This window comes from Melitaea cinxia, chromosome 25, assembly GCF_905220565.1.
Source record: "Melitaea cinxia chromosome 25, ilMelCinx1.1, whole genome shotgun sequence".
NCBI lineage: Eukaryota > Metazoa > Arthropoda > Insecta > Lepidoptera > Nymphalidae > Melitaea > Melitaea cinxia.
In genome coordinates, this window is record NC_059418.1 from 2,960,910 (window position 1) to 2,976,417 (window position 15,508).

General features: G+C 33.2%; 1 protein-coding gene across 1 annotated transcript; it reads right to left on the bottom strand.

The window, feature by feature from the left end:
• Positions 1 to 12,900: 12,900 nt before the first annotated feature.
• Positions 12,901 to 15,306, bottom strand: LOC123666188. The gene is made up of 6 exons (XM_045600387.1): positions 14,631 to 15,306; positions 14,295 to 14,464; positions 14,007 to 14,217; positions 13,640 to 13,923; positions 13,226 to 13,463; positions 12,901 to 13,149 (listed from the first exon to the last, which is right to left on the bottom strand). The coding sequence occupies exons 1-6, from the start codon at positions 14,785 to 14,787 to the stop codon at positions 13,016 to 13,018; spliced, it is 1,194 nt and encodes a 397-aa protein (XP_045456343.1). The 5' UTR covers positions 14,788 to 15,306; the 3' UTR covers positions 12,901 to 13,015.
• Positions 15,307 to 15,508: the final 202 nt, after the last annotated feature.

The following is a 15,508-nucleotide window of genomic DNA, read 5'->3' on the forward strand; positions in this document are numbered from 1 at the left end:
CATGAAAAATTATAAAATTTGCTGTGTTCGAGCTTAAAACTAAGAGATAAGGTTGCACTTGGTTTGCTTATCTAAAAAATTAGTCCTCGTCTCACATTATTTCGAAGTTATGGCCGATTATGTGCAAAAAGCGGCCAAAGATGGCGCATTACACGGTAGTAAAAGTACCCAGTAAAAACAAAGTCGAGTACACCTACTTAGGAGTAGCAAAAAGTTGTGTGGATGAAGATGGAGATGTTCAGGTAATGTTTTATAAAACTGTTGATGATACTGGAAAAATATTTAAATTAGTAAAATCAGATCTATCAGATGTGATGTTTGAAAACTTGATAAAAATAATTCCAAGTCCTAAAGAAGTCAAAAGAGGAAAGCGTGTTTATTACGAATTTGATAAACTAATAGAAGTATTTGAAAAGTAGAATAAGAGAAAAGAGAAAATTTGTCTGATTTTACGTGATCCAAAGAATGGTTCTACCAAGACATAATATATTATGTAGCATTATAAGAGAAGCATTATGTTTTGTTATCGTTTTAGAAACATTAAAAATGTTAAAAGATTAAGTTCAAATGTTGGCTTATTAATATCTACCACTCTATCACACTCTGTCACAATTTTGTCCCTCTTGTAACTAAACGTCAATGTAGCATATGATTCTATATATTGAAAACATATATACTAAAATAACGTATTATATTATTACATATTGACCATATAAGGTATTAACAGAATTTCGACTATGTTTATTTCAATTATTTGCAAAATATTTCAAAGTTTATTAACTTAACGAGCAAAAATGTGACAGAGTGGTATTAAATGTAATTTTTTATATATTTGTAGTAAAAAAATTTTATAAATCGAGTTACATGATAATAAATACTTGTATTCTAGCTAAGCAAAGTTAAAGAAAAACTGAAAATTTGATTTTACATAACTAATAAATATTTTTTTTTTGTAACTGAGGTGTTTATTTTTTCTTACTATTCCGATAGAACTTAAAATAAATAAAAGATATAAAATAAAACTTCGATGCATTATACATTCTGAAATCTTCGATAACTGGACAATGATTTAAAAATACATTTTATAAAGAAATACCTACACTTTTATTTATTTTTTTAAATCAAAAAATTTATCACTCAGATTGTCGGTAGAAAAGTAGAACGCCCCACTAACGTTTTAGTTAGAGTTCCTGAAGTTGATAGAGGACGTGCAGCACCCAGGAATGTTATGTATGTTGTTATGAGCATCTACCAGTTAGGAAACAAGGAAGGTACACTCGATAGACTTTATGCACGTAATGAATTTACACTTTCTGAAACCAACTTTATTAACATTTGTGATGTGCCCTCAACTTCATCGTTAACACTTCGCTCAGCATCTATGTTATCGTCAGGAAGTAAGCAAGGGTTTATAATGTGCCACTGCAAAAGATACTTTATTGATAAAAAGTGCAAGTGTCACTCCAAGAATATAAAATCAACTAAAAATGCCACAGTAATAGTTCATGTAAAAATAAATAGCAATCAAATACTTATTTTTCACAATTATAGTTATTTCTAATATAGATACATTGTTGTTGTTTATTGGTAATCAATAAACATTTGTGTTAAATATTTTTATTTCTTGAAAGAATTTTAATTGTCATGAAAAAATTAAAACCCTTATCATTTTATGTGAATTATGAGTAATTTACAAATGATATGAATATTTTGTGTTCAGTGGTTTATTACTTAATACATTGATTTTTTTAAATATAAAGTAATCTCAATAAATAATAAATATCGTTTCATTTTAATTTATATAATTATATACTTAATATATTTGATAATGAGAAACACATTATGCCGTGATTTTATAAAATGAAACATATTTCTTAAGGACATCTACCAAAACGTTTCCAGCCTAGGCTTAGTAGGATCTATATCGGAAAGTAGTGTGCGTTGTAATCAAATAGTATTCCATACACGTCATGGCTTTTCTTCATTGCCACAACGCGTTGGGTTGGAATAGCATGTAAGCCACGACACGAATTTCGCTATTTGGTCTTTCTTTGATTGCCACAACGCGTCGTGCGCGTTTTCATTAGAGCCATAACACGAATTTCGCTATGTGGACGTTTTACTGTGACCTCATCGCGTTGTGAGCTATTTTTCCGCTCAATGAGCGTTTTCGATCTTTGAGCATAACATATACACTATTTATTTTTTAATTGCAACCAATGAAAACTAATTGCGATATTTTTTTGTTCTTAAACGTGTCCGTCTATCGTTCAGTATAAGCCCTGCCTTTGAAAAAACACGCTCGCACGGCACCGATGTGACCGTGATGTTGAGATGTTTTAGCATATATTTATATAGACGCGGATACACCGCTTTTCTTTCATTCCACCATAGCAATGGGTTTTCTTTTCTATTTATTATTGGCTCCTGTATGTATTTGTCTAATTCTGCTATGCCAGCGGCAGTTGGATTTTGTGCCACGAGAGCAGAAATCGACGCAGTTGAAACTGACGGTGGCTGTGTTGAGACTGCACGTTCTTGCTCTTGATCGAGTTCCAAAGATCGATCTAAGCCTATTCTCAGTTTTAAATTTGATATAGCTCGGTCAAAATTATGAGGAGTACTAAATCCGTTTTTTTTAAATCTCGGATCCTAAGTATAGTAGCCTCGCAAAGAAGAACATTCTTTTCAACCTCGTCAAATCTTTGGTTCATATGTGATTTCAGTGACTGGTGAAGACGTTGAATATTTTCTGTACTATTTTCTAATATGTATTTGTTTAGCGCTTTATTTATAATTTTAGTGTAAACAATATATTTAGACGCAGAAACATATTCTTCACCATTAACTTTCACCGTTACGTCATAAAAAATCTTTAAGAGTATCGTTGACTCCTTTATTACTTCCCAGTCCTTTAGAAAGAGATTTAGGTCCGGGCGCATTATTGCCAAGGTGGAAATAAGAGCTTCTTTAATTTTTAAGACTCTCACCAACATGTCGTATGAGGAATTCCACCTAGTGACCATTTTTTATTTTAACGGTGTTAGAGACATATTTTGGTCCTGTATTTTCAAGTAATTTCTTTTTTGCGGGATTACTTCTGTTAAAATATTCCACAATGGCTTTCACTTTGTTTACTGTTTCCACTATTTCTTGAATACTAGATTGCACTACCAAATTTAGTGTGTGCACTGTAATGTATGTAGATTTCAGGTAGAAACACTTTTTCTATTTGTATAAATAGGGGGTATGTCGAACTTGCTTTTTGAGTCGCAATAAACTGTCAATCAAGTGCTAACGTGTGTTTCCTTTGTTCCTAATAATAAATATATTACGGCTAGATATTTCTCAGTGGCGACGAGGATGGGATATAGCATGGTATTGACCGCCAGCCTCCCAGACGAATAGCACTAAGCACATTTGGAGCATTGTCACTAACAATCACATTCACGTCTCGTTGTATGTTCCATTCTATAAATTTAGATAGAAAGTTTTTTAAATCTTCAATCGTATATCTCTCTACAAATTCTATATATCCCAGCACGGCAGTGCACAGCTTATAATTTTCTGTATCGATGAAGTGGGCGGTGATAGCGATGTATCTGTCATTTACAATGGAAGTCCAAGCGTCGCACAAAGGAGTATTTGCATTATAAAACCGGTCAAAAGTCAAAAGCAAAAAGTTACTCAAAATATTCTTTAAACCATTTTTTGTTCAAGTTAGATAACCAATCTAACAATTGGCCGCCATAAAACTGGTATTCGTACTTGCTTATTGTTGTAAAGTCAGTCCGAACTCAGTCATTGTGGCAATCGCACGTCTTTGTTCGCGACGCTTTTGTTAGTGGTGTTTAGTTCTCTTGCTATTGTGTTTTCGTGGGGTTGACAACAGATTTTTTTAAAATTTAATATGGAAGTGGAAGGTATGTACTATATTTAAAAATACTTTTTAACTGTTTTCTGTTTTCTATTAAACTTATACGAGCTATGTTTAACGTGTCTTATTTGAGTATTTATTTTTACTTATAATTTTATTATAATAGTGTTTTTGTTTAAGTGTCTGGTCTTGTCGAGCTAAATTTCTTTTATAGGCATGAAATTTAGGCTGTTGCCAATCATGTGTCACAACAAAATTGTCCGCCTCTATCCGCCATTTTGTTTTTTGTCCATTCGAAGTTAATTTACATAAAAGTTATCTAAAATTATCATATGTACTATTATTGTGTATTGTATTACATAGATAGGTATTTAAGTAAGTAGTATGTATGTATGTGTGTATGTATGTATGTATATATGTAAGCATGTATAAAATAGTATATAGCATATATTGTATTGTACATATAACATTTAAGTAACGATTTATTATTATTTGATAAAATGTATTATCATTATATGTATTATATACATCACTCTAACTGCAATAAAGCCTGCTTTATAACACTATTTCTCACAAGCTTAGGTTGGCTGGAAGAGATCTCTTCTAGAGATAAGTCCACCTTTGCAAACTAAAATTGTAACTAAATTACTGTTTGTATTTTTTCTAAGTGCAATAAAGAATATATATAAAGTTAAATTATTTCAATATTGTAATGATTTGTTTTTTTCTCTTGTAGATGCCTCTGAAACTGTCAGGAAGTTTACCAGAAGAGCATTGTATGACATCCTGAAAGAGTTTAAGGGGAAGAAAATGGAAGAAAAATTTTCTTTAATGGAAGAAAAACTTGTGGAAATGACTAAATGTCCAGCTGAGCAAAAAACTGCTTTAAATCGGGCCTTAAGGTGTTTCAAGAGTGATTTTAAGAAGAAATGGACAGCTAGTAGTTATAAGGATCAACGTTTCTTGAAGAACAATGAACAATGGCTCACATCTTCGATCGAATTGCCTTATTGGTCTGCAGAACCTACACAAAAACCAGGACGACCAACTAAAACATTCGAAGAGTCAAGTGACCGCAGCAAACGTCGAAAAACAAAAGAATTACGGGAGCAGGTACCTGTCGAGGAACTGACGTATGCGGCTAGCATGAGTCAGCGCACTTCAGGAAATAGTGACGCGTCAAAATTAATAAAAGAAATAACTTCCTCGCCAACCAGAGCGACTAAATTTCGAAAAGTTATTTCTTCTGCTCACAAGCAAATAGTTGTTAGGAAACATACACCGGAAGAGGCACTGGCAATTTTTGTCGAAGGCGATTTCAGTCGAAGACAGTGGGAAGTAATTCACGGGGCTAACAAGAGTATCTACCCTTGTTATTCACTCATAAAAAAGGCCAAAAACCAATGTTACCCCAATGCGCAATCGATTCGAGTGACTGAAACCTGCTCTGAGGTTGAACTACAAGCTTTACTTGACCACACTGCATTGCGCCTGTATAAATACGTAGCAGAGGTTATAGAAACTTGTTCACACGAAGAGAGGCAAAACATGGTTTTAATTTCAAAATGGGGCTGTGATGGAGCGCAGCAGTCGCAATACAAACAAAAATTTGAAAATAATATTGACAGTGACGCAAATATTTTTCAAAGCTCATTTGTACCTTTAAGACTAGTTATAATGGTCGATGGAGATCAAAAGAAAATCATATGGCAAAACCCAGTCCCATCCTCTGTCAGATTTTGCAGACCCATACGCATACGGTTTATAAATGAATCAAAAGATGTGACTAAAAATGAAATAGCGTACATCAAAAATCAAGCTGCAAATTTAAAAGAAACACAATTGTCTACACCTAATGGATTAGGTAAAATAACGCATAAAATGATGTTAACAATGATTGACGGAAAAGTATGCAATGCTGCAACTGATACTGCATCCACTATGAGATGTTACATTTGCGGACAGACTTCCAAAGATTTTAATAAATTAATTGTAGCAGAGGAAGTCAATGAAGAAGCACTGAAGTTTGGACTGTCAATCCTTCATGCTAGAATTCGTTTCTTCGAGTCACTGTTACATTTAGCTTATAAATTACCACTTAAAAAGTGGCAAGCGCGGACAGTCGAAGAAAAAAATATTGTTAAAGAAACGAAAAAAGTAATTCAAATGAAATTTAAAGAAAAAATGGGTCTACTCGTAGACATTCCCAAGCCAGGATTCGGGACCTCTAATGACGGTAATACGTCTAGAAGATTCTTTGCTGACGCGGAATGTTCTTCTGAAATCACTGGTATAAATGTAGGTTTAATAAAGCGATTTAAAGTAATTTTAGAAGTGATTTCGAGTGGGAACAGCATTGATGTAGATAAATTTGGAGCCTTTGCACATGAAACTGCAAAAATATACACAAATTTGTACGGTTGGCATCCTATGTCACCAACTATTCATAAAATTTTAATGCATGGTGCCAAAGTCATATCGACTGCAATCCTACCTATCGGTCAATTATCGGAAGAGGCAGCCGAGGCCCGCAACAAGCACATACGATATTACCGACTTAATTTTGCCAGAAAATTTTCACGACTTGATTGTAACAGGGATATATTAAACAGACTGTTACTGACTTCAGACCCATATTTAAGCTGTAATAGACCTAAGCAGCACAAAAAGAGTAAGCCGTTTTCAACGGAGGCAATCAATCTAATGGTCGCGAGCACACCAAATTTACCTCCAAATGAAAATGATAGTGACGAAAGTATAGAAGAAGACGAAGAACATGAAGACGAAGAGTTAGAGTCTGACTATTAATTTTTTTTTTTTAAATATTTTTAGTCAAAACATGTTTTAATCCCAAATATTATGTGAAGTTACTTTAAAATAAATATCTAATATTAATAAACTTTGTCTTTCATTCGATTACATTGCAAAAAACACGCAAAATAATTTTGACCGGTTTTATCACGCAAATACTCCTATGTGCGTCGGTTGAAATACATATTGCTGCTGCTTTTGTAATTTTTATTTTTACTGCTTCTAAAATCTTATTGTATACCTCAGGCAATAAACTTTCTGATAATGTTTTTCGAGTCCGAAGGGTATACCCAGGACTCAACATTGTAACGAATTTCCTAAATTCAATTTCTTCTACTATACGGAGGGCGTGATAGCCTTTAGCAATCATTTTTACTGATTGCTCGTCAAGCATTTGAATTTTATTCCATGGAAGTGGTTTTTTATTAACTATACAGTCCATAGAGGGACCCACAGGCCTGTTAGTTACTCGCACTGTATTGGTGGGTGCTTTTTTGTGTTCTAAACCACTGTTTGATGGACTCTGCTCTGTATCTGCGATGCTGACGGGAATTGATTCTGGTTGCTTTTGGCTATTTATTTCTATGGTTGAATGGTTAGATTTTAAATGCCGGCTCAAGCTTCCTATGGAACTAGATGAAATTGTAAGCACACGAAAGCAATACTACATTTCGCATTTTGCTTGGAACAACTTCGTCAAAGTGATTCCACAGGGGACTTACTTTCCGTTTAGTACCCATATTACTAAACAAACACTAATAAAAACCTACTCAAAAATACGAAAAACTTATTCTCTGTATATTCGAATATTTACACAGTCACAGAAGTACTTTAAAAACAACACTTAATTCACCGTTATTATTTAACTTCAGTAATCAATACTTCATTTATAATTTTATTATATGCAAAAGCAGAAATTTGAACTCGAATTATAGCGGCAGTTAAGTGCGTAATGCATTAATAAAAAGTATTACGTACAGTGTTGTGCTATAATATTAAGTGCCTTAGCTTTCTTAAATACGATTCATATTTCACTTAAAAAAAACGACGGAAACCCGCCACGGTTCAGTAGCTCGCTCTCACTCATACTAACGAAAATAATGAAGAGCTAGAGTGAGAGCATGACTGGTTGCAATAGTGCTCCGCGCATCACTGTATCTCACTCAGTAAGTGAAGTTTTTATTGTATTTCTGTGTGTTTATTTTCTGTGTGCAACCTAATCTGCGACGCGACGCCGCGTTGGCGCAACGGTTACAGCCATGGATTGTATCAGTTGCGCTGGCGGTTGCGGGTTCGATCCCCGCACATGACAAACATTTCTATTGGCCATACAGGTGTTTGCCGTGGTCTGGGTGTTTGTGCAGTCTTAGTGGGTCTCCCCACCGTGCCTCGGAGAGCACGTTAAGCCGTCGATCCCGGTTGCTATCATGTACACCTGATAGCGATCGTTACTCATAGTAGGGAATATATCCGCCAACCCGCATTGGAGCAGCGTGGTGGATTAAGCTCTGATCCTTCTCCTACGTGGGGAAAGAGGCCTATGCCCAGTAGTGGGATATTACAGGCTGAGGCGTTTAACCTAATCTGACAATATGAACAAAATAAACAATAGAAACAATCACAGAAAATTTTCGAAGTATGATAAAACGTGCGCTGAAGATACGTCGGTGACCTACCACAGGTTCTCAAAACCAGTAATTATAAATTATTATTAAAATGTTACAAAGTGAGTATTCAGCAAAGTAAATTAGCGGAATTCTAAGGGTTCTAGTACGAAGCGTGTAGGAGGTTATAATGTATACCAATGTTAGAAATGTGGAATCGACCAAAACACATCTAGGACGCTTACTTTTGAGTACTACTTGGGATCAAATTAGAGGTGTTCATTATTGTTAAAAACAGGGACTCGATCTGTGGAATAATGATTGGCTATCGACAAACGAATATTTTCTAGTTGAAGTTCTTGAATATGATTCAAATGTATGACAGTTGTTTGTCTATCTTTTACTCTATTTACAGCTGCTGAACTGAGAGCATGCCATGTCTTAGCAGATATATTTGTTTGTTATGATATGTTTATTTGTTTATCCACCCATACATTGTTTTTTTTGTCTGATTTATCTTTGTTTTCTTTTTTAAGGCTCGTGCTTAGGCCAAGTATTGTTGGCCAGTTAAAGTCAGGGAGGGTGTGTGGGGGTTGGTGGGAGTGGGGTTCGAGCTGTAGGTGGTCGGGGATCTATTTTGAGGGGGTATAGTTTAGAATTATGTTAAGCATGTTGGTGCCAATCTCTTCGCAAAACTGCAGTCGATTATTGCAAAGTGCATTTTGGGGGGTTTGGGGGGTTGTAGAGGGTCGTGGGTTGAACTTAGGGGTTTGTGCCTTGAGAACTTTGATCAGTATTTTGAAAACTACCCCTATGCAAATTTTCAGCCAATTTAGCCGAGAGCCATTTTCCATACAAATTGTGCGGGGTCCTTTATTGGTTTCTTGCAAAATTCTAAATTTTGTTACCAAAATGCCGAAAGTATTTTCAACTACTACTCGTGCTCCAGACAAAATCTGATTAAAATTTCGTTTTGAGGATCCCAAGTTGTGATTTCCCGAATAGGGTTTCATAATGTTTTCCGAAAGGGCAAAAGCGCCGTCTCCCAAAAAAATGTACGGCACGTCGATGTTTGAACCAGGCAGCGGATATGGTTGTGGTAAATTTAAATCATTTGTCTGCATTTTTGACCATAAAACTGTGTTAGTGAAAAGTCCGCCATCACTAATTCTGCCTTGACAGCCAATGTCTGCGAAAATAAAATTGTACTGACTATCAACCAACGCCATCAAAACTATACTGAATGTTCTATTATAGTTATAATATTCCGATCCGGAATTTATGGGCATTCTAAGACAATATGTTTTCCGTCGATTGATCCAACAGCAAGCGGGAATTTCAATGCAAAATCTTTTTCGATCTGTAGCCATTCTTCGGGGCACGATGGTAACTGCAAGAATAAAAATAATCATTTTAATTTATTTCTATTTTAGGAGGAGCAGTCTACTAGTAGCGGAGGAAATGAAGAACTTAAAGAAAATCAGAGTAATCAAAATCCGCAAGCTGATGATCAAAGTCAAACAGTTAATACAAATGCAACAGCAGTATCAACAATTCGTCGGCGAAAACACCCCACCGAACTCTTTGAAGTAGAAAAAGTTATGAAGGAAGCCTTGTCTACGTTTATAATGCAACTGTTAAAAGAAATACACCTCAACCAATTCCAAAAGAAGACGATGATTGTGATTTGTATGCAAAGCTTTTGGCTACAAAGTTGAGAAAATTACCGGAAGGAAAAAGATTAAGATTTAGCATGATATAGATGGCATGTATATGCAGTATGCAGTACATTCTGAATCCTCATCACCAGTACCAACACCGTCACTAGAGTCACAACATGCCAGTCAGTTTATTCTATCACGCAAATCATCTCACGATCAATATCAACAGAGACCTGGAACCTCGTCATCTTCACATTCCGAGCCGATCATTCATTACTCACCAGTACCAACACTGTCACCACAGTCACAACATGCCAGTCAATTTATTCTATCACGCAAATCATCTCACGATCAGTATCAACAGAGACCTGGAACCTCGTCATCCTCACATTCCAAGCCGATCATTCATAACTCACCAAATTCAAATATTAATATTCAGTCGAATGACGTCATTTACCCACCAGTTATTCACATTCCTAATTCAAACACTAGTGCAGAAATAGGTACTGTGACCTATGAAGGTTTAATTTCGCCAAATTCACTTATTCAGGAAAATAACAGGGCTGCATCTAATATCACCAATGAGGCCTTTCAATTGTGTGATAAATAAAACAATTTGTTTGATACTAGATTTAACACTTAAAAAAAATTGTAATTCGATCGTAAGTCCGCATCCGTTGGTAAATTTTAACTTGTATCATTTAAAAATTGTTGTAATACTTTAAATTTTATTTCAAATTACGTTGTAATTTAAAAACGAAAAGCTACTATTTCGTAGCTGTAGCCAAGGATTTTCAGTCCATTTATATTGTGTTTAGTTTGTTTTAGTGATATTTCAAGTTGGATTACTCTATAAAAATGTAAGTATTTAGTACCTACCTATGTTTCTTTAAAATCTATTTAGAACTCAGAACACATGAAGCAGTAATTTAAAAAAATATAGGTACATATTTATACTTAATTATTGTTTTTTTTTGTGATAACAGGGCCGCAAGAGTATTGTGTATGTTGTACCTTCTAGAAGAAGCTAAAAGGCTAGAGGATTTACACAAAAGACGTCAAACTCGCAGTATACGCAATCTTTATAAAATATCATCAGACAGAGATTACATACGCAACTACAGACTCACCAGGGATCTTATAGGAATATTGGAAGACGATCTCATGCCTTTTTTGCCCCAACAAGTACGGCGTGGTGGGCTCAGTCATCACACTAAGGCGATACTACCGGAACTACCTTATTTGTCTACTTATTAATTGATCTTTGTAGTTTAATATACAAAGCAGTGCAATATCTACTATTTATCTTTTGTGTTACAACATACACCTAGTTCGCACTGGGTTCATGTAGAAGCCTCAGTTTAAGTATGTACATAATTATATTGAGAGTTATCCAGTAACTATACCCGGGTAAAAAAAGTTATATATAATTAGATATAATTATATATAATACCGTGCTGTGTGGCTACGGCACTAAAGAATTTAGCCACCCCCTCTCTTCCTGTGGGTGTCGTAAGAGGCGACTAAGGGATAACAAGGTTCCACAACCATCTTGGAACTTAAGAAGCCGACCGATGGCGGGATAACCATCCAACTGCTGGCTTTGAAATACACAGGCCGAAGACGGGCAGCAGCGTCTTTTGTGCGACAAAGCCAGTACTGCGGTCACCAACCCGCCTGCCCAGCGTGGTGACTATGGGCAAAACACATGAGTTCACGTTATTTTTGGCGTAAACTTGTGGAGGCCTATGTCCAGCAGTGGACTGTATAGGCTGTAATGATATATAATACCATATATAATTATATATGAAAAATGGCCCTATATAATTATATATAACTATATATGACTATATATAATTGTATATTACCATATATAACTATATATAATTACATATAACTATATATAATTATATAAAGTTATATATAAATATATATATTTTGATATAATTAGGGATAAATATGCAGAAATCTATTCCATCAGGGTTTGCTGGTATTCAGAAAAAGTCTAATTTCAATCATATCCTCTTTATTTCGCATATATGCAGCACTTATTTTCACATTTCTAATTAATAAATATGTTAATGTATTGCTTCACAAGGAACTGTATTGCAAGTATTTCTGATAATACTGTAGGTAATCATAGGCCTGCTATTATAACACTTTTTTACCATTACAATTTTAAGTATTGTTACTAATAATTGCCTTTTTTATACCTAAATTAAACTTTATAAATTAAATTAAGCTGAATTTTTTAAGAAAAACTTATGCATATACATGACTATTTTGTACTAATGTATCAATTGGTATTAATACTACTAGTACTACTAGTACTGATACTCACTTTTTAAATAGTGATGATTTAACATTTTTAATTACGTATACATATTATCTTATGCCTAATGACAATCTTTTTTGTATCATAATATATTATAGAAGATTACAATTTAACGTTAGATAATAAAATACAAATATAATACCATATAAAATGAAATTAGAAAACGAACAAACATCAAACATTAAATATTTCTTAGAAATTAACTTAAACGTTCATATACTTTTAAGAACTAAATTTCTGTGTAATCACACATGTCTTGTCACTCAGATGCACATTATAAGTTAAAATACTTTTTTTCAAACGCTCAAGCATTATTCATTATATAATCTGAAGACTCATATTTAAATTACGAGTACTATTTTATGACTAACAACAGTTTATTTCATATCTTAACAATACTTAATAACTTAGTAATACTTTTTTATGATTAAATATCTTGGAAATCGAATACTTAGCAATATGATTAAATTTTAACAATACTCTCCTCTGTCGTAAAAGCATAAACTCTGATAAAAAATATTAAATTTCAGAAATGGATAATAATCAAAAATTTAATAATCAATAAATTCGATGGATGACAGCCATTAAACATGTACTAAAAATTGTTATCTTTTTCAATTTATCTTATTAAAGCTTAATGAACTTATTTATTATAGATTGACGTGTAACGTCATGCGAGATAAAGTATTTTTATCAAGTTAACAAAAAAAGAGTGTGACCAAACGAATTATGTGTTTCGTTTATTGAGATTTTTTTGATGTGTTCTTTTTAACTCACCGATCCATTGTGACATAGCTGCACGTAGATCACTCGGGTTGGATTTTGACCATCCTTTTTTAGTAGCATAATCATCACAATATTCTGTAATACAATTTTAATGCATCATCAATATCATGGATAGAATCAATTATAAGTAGAATGAAAAAAGATTATATACCCATGAGTGCTCTTTTGGCTAGTCGATCTAATGGTTCAACTTTCTTAAGCTGTTTGTCTTTTCCTTGTGCTGAAGGAGGCCGCCCACTGTACGTGCAGTTCAAGTTTAAAATAACATCAGGTCTAAATACTCCATCCATCAATCTTCGTAAAAGCGATGTAGCAGACTTCCTAGATAAATCTTCTGCATCGTCAAAAATCGCTTTTTTGCAGTAAATGTTGTTTTTCAACAAAACTACCTAAATTTAAAACAAAAAAAAATTAATAATTATTATTTTATATTTGTCGTAATTGAAATTTATATTATTATTGACACTATTTAATTTATAACAGGAGTATACTTTTTTAAACTACAATGCTTAAAAACTGAGAAGTTTTCTTTTCTCCACTTATAAAATCATTTTCAAATACTCACTGGCTCGCCGCAGTTTTTGCCCCACAATTGAGGATTCAAAGTTGTATCATCTTTCGGACTATTACTTTCCGTTTTAGATTCAGATTGATGACCGTCCTGATTGTCATTTTCTTCAAGTGTTTCTTTTTTTGATACTCTGAGGGGTTCCTTATAATCATCATTATCACTTGCAGAACTTGTTTCTGCACGTAACACTTCTTTATCACTGTCTTCGGAATCTGATTCGTTTCTTTTTTGCAATATTTTACTACTCAATGCTGAACTTTGACGTGATGGGCTTTGATCTAAGTAAAAAAATAGTTAAATCATAAATATTATAATCACAAACATTCTAATCACTAAATAAAAAATCATTAATTAAATTTACATAATTCGAGGAGCTTGTTCTGTCTTTCAAGCATCATTCTAAGCTCCTCTTTTGTGGGACTTATTGCTGGACGATCAGCGACTGGTTTATTGACTGCAGATTGTTGCTTGGAAGTCTCCGTTCTCGAGTCTTTATTCCCATCGTGAATTTTGGATTTAACTTGGTTTTGTAAGTTTTTAGTGTAGTTTTCTTGATTTTTTTTATCTGAATTCTAATTAGAAGAATTAATGATTAAATTAATGTCTAATATTAATAATTTAAAAAATTATTTTATTTATAATATTCTACTTTTTTCGGCTTCTTGACTTGACAGTCACTAATCTCATCAGTAAAAGAAAAGCTTTTCTTAGGCTTCCGGGATCTCTTGGGAGGTAATGGTGATGACTGAACAGGTGAACCAGAAGCTTTCCGTTTCCGTTTTAAATTTTTTGCCTTTTCGTTCAATAGATTAGCATCCTCTAAAATATTCCCGTAAAATATAATTATAATCGCATCATTATTATTGAAAAATGTGACAAGCTAGATAACCTCATACAGTTTATTTCAATTTTACATCCATGTTTTAAATTATATTTGAAAAATAAATCAAAATTTTAAACTGATCAATATTATATCAATATTTACCTGACATGCCAACAACAACCCCTTTGTACTTTTCTTTTCTATAAAAAAAATCAACATTTTCGTCTAATATTGGTGGTTGATTGGGATCGCACACGATTTCGAAGTCTTCTACAGTACACAAAGATTGATCTTTGTCACACTCAATTAAATAAAACATATTCAAATCTTTTTATTAAAACAATATAATATAACTATATTTGCTTAATTAGCACAATCTTTATTTTTAATTGACTTCACTTTCAAATAACGCAATTCAATATATGACGCCTTACAACATGAACACGTGTAGCGAGATACTATGACGCCATTTGCAAAAAATGTGCCTATCGTTAGTTTGCAGTTATTGCCACAGTGCAGCGCCGCAATCGATGTATTGGTATTTATCACTGTATGGGTATGGGTATAGGCTATGTTTATATAAATATAATATATATACATGTATGTACATACGTAATGCATGGATATATGCATTTGTTTACAATTAAAACACTCATTTTAAATAATCGTTAATTTCAAATCACGACATTATTTTTTCAACTTTATGTGAAATTAATTAAGTTTTATCTTGTTAAATAGATAAATTATAAATAATATGTCATCAGATAAGTCTTCTGGGGATGGGCCTCCAACTGGCAGGAAAAGAAAATATAAATTGTATAAAAAAAATCCCAATAAACAAGTAAGTTTGAAATAATATAAATATTTCTTTTATAAACGGAAAAAACATTTACAGGAAATATTAATTAGAAAATTTTGACATATTGTTTATTCATAATAATAAAGTTAGCCAACGTTTTTAATTTTATGATTTTTTTTTATTGAAAAAATTAGAACAAAAAAATATTTTTAAAAAATTGTACTTGCAGTTTTTCAAATTT

Bases quoted from the DNA above. Each gene is read 5' to 3' on its own strand.
- LOC123666188 (XM_045600387.1), bottom strand. From the start codon at position 14,787: ATGTTTTATTTAATTGAGTGTGACAAAGATCAATCTTTGTGTACTGTA. The intron at 14,465-14,630 runs GTAAATATTGAT...GGAATATTTTAG, and splicing joins GGTTGTTGTTGGCATGTCAG to AGGATGCTAATCTATTGAAC. The intron at 14,218-14,294 runs GTAGAATATTAT...TCTTCTAATTAG, and splicing joins AAGTCAAGAAGCCGAAAAAA to AATTCAGATAAAAAAAATCA.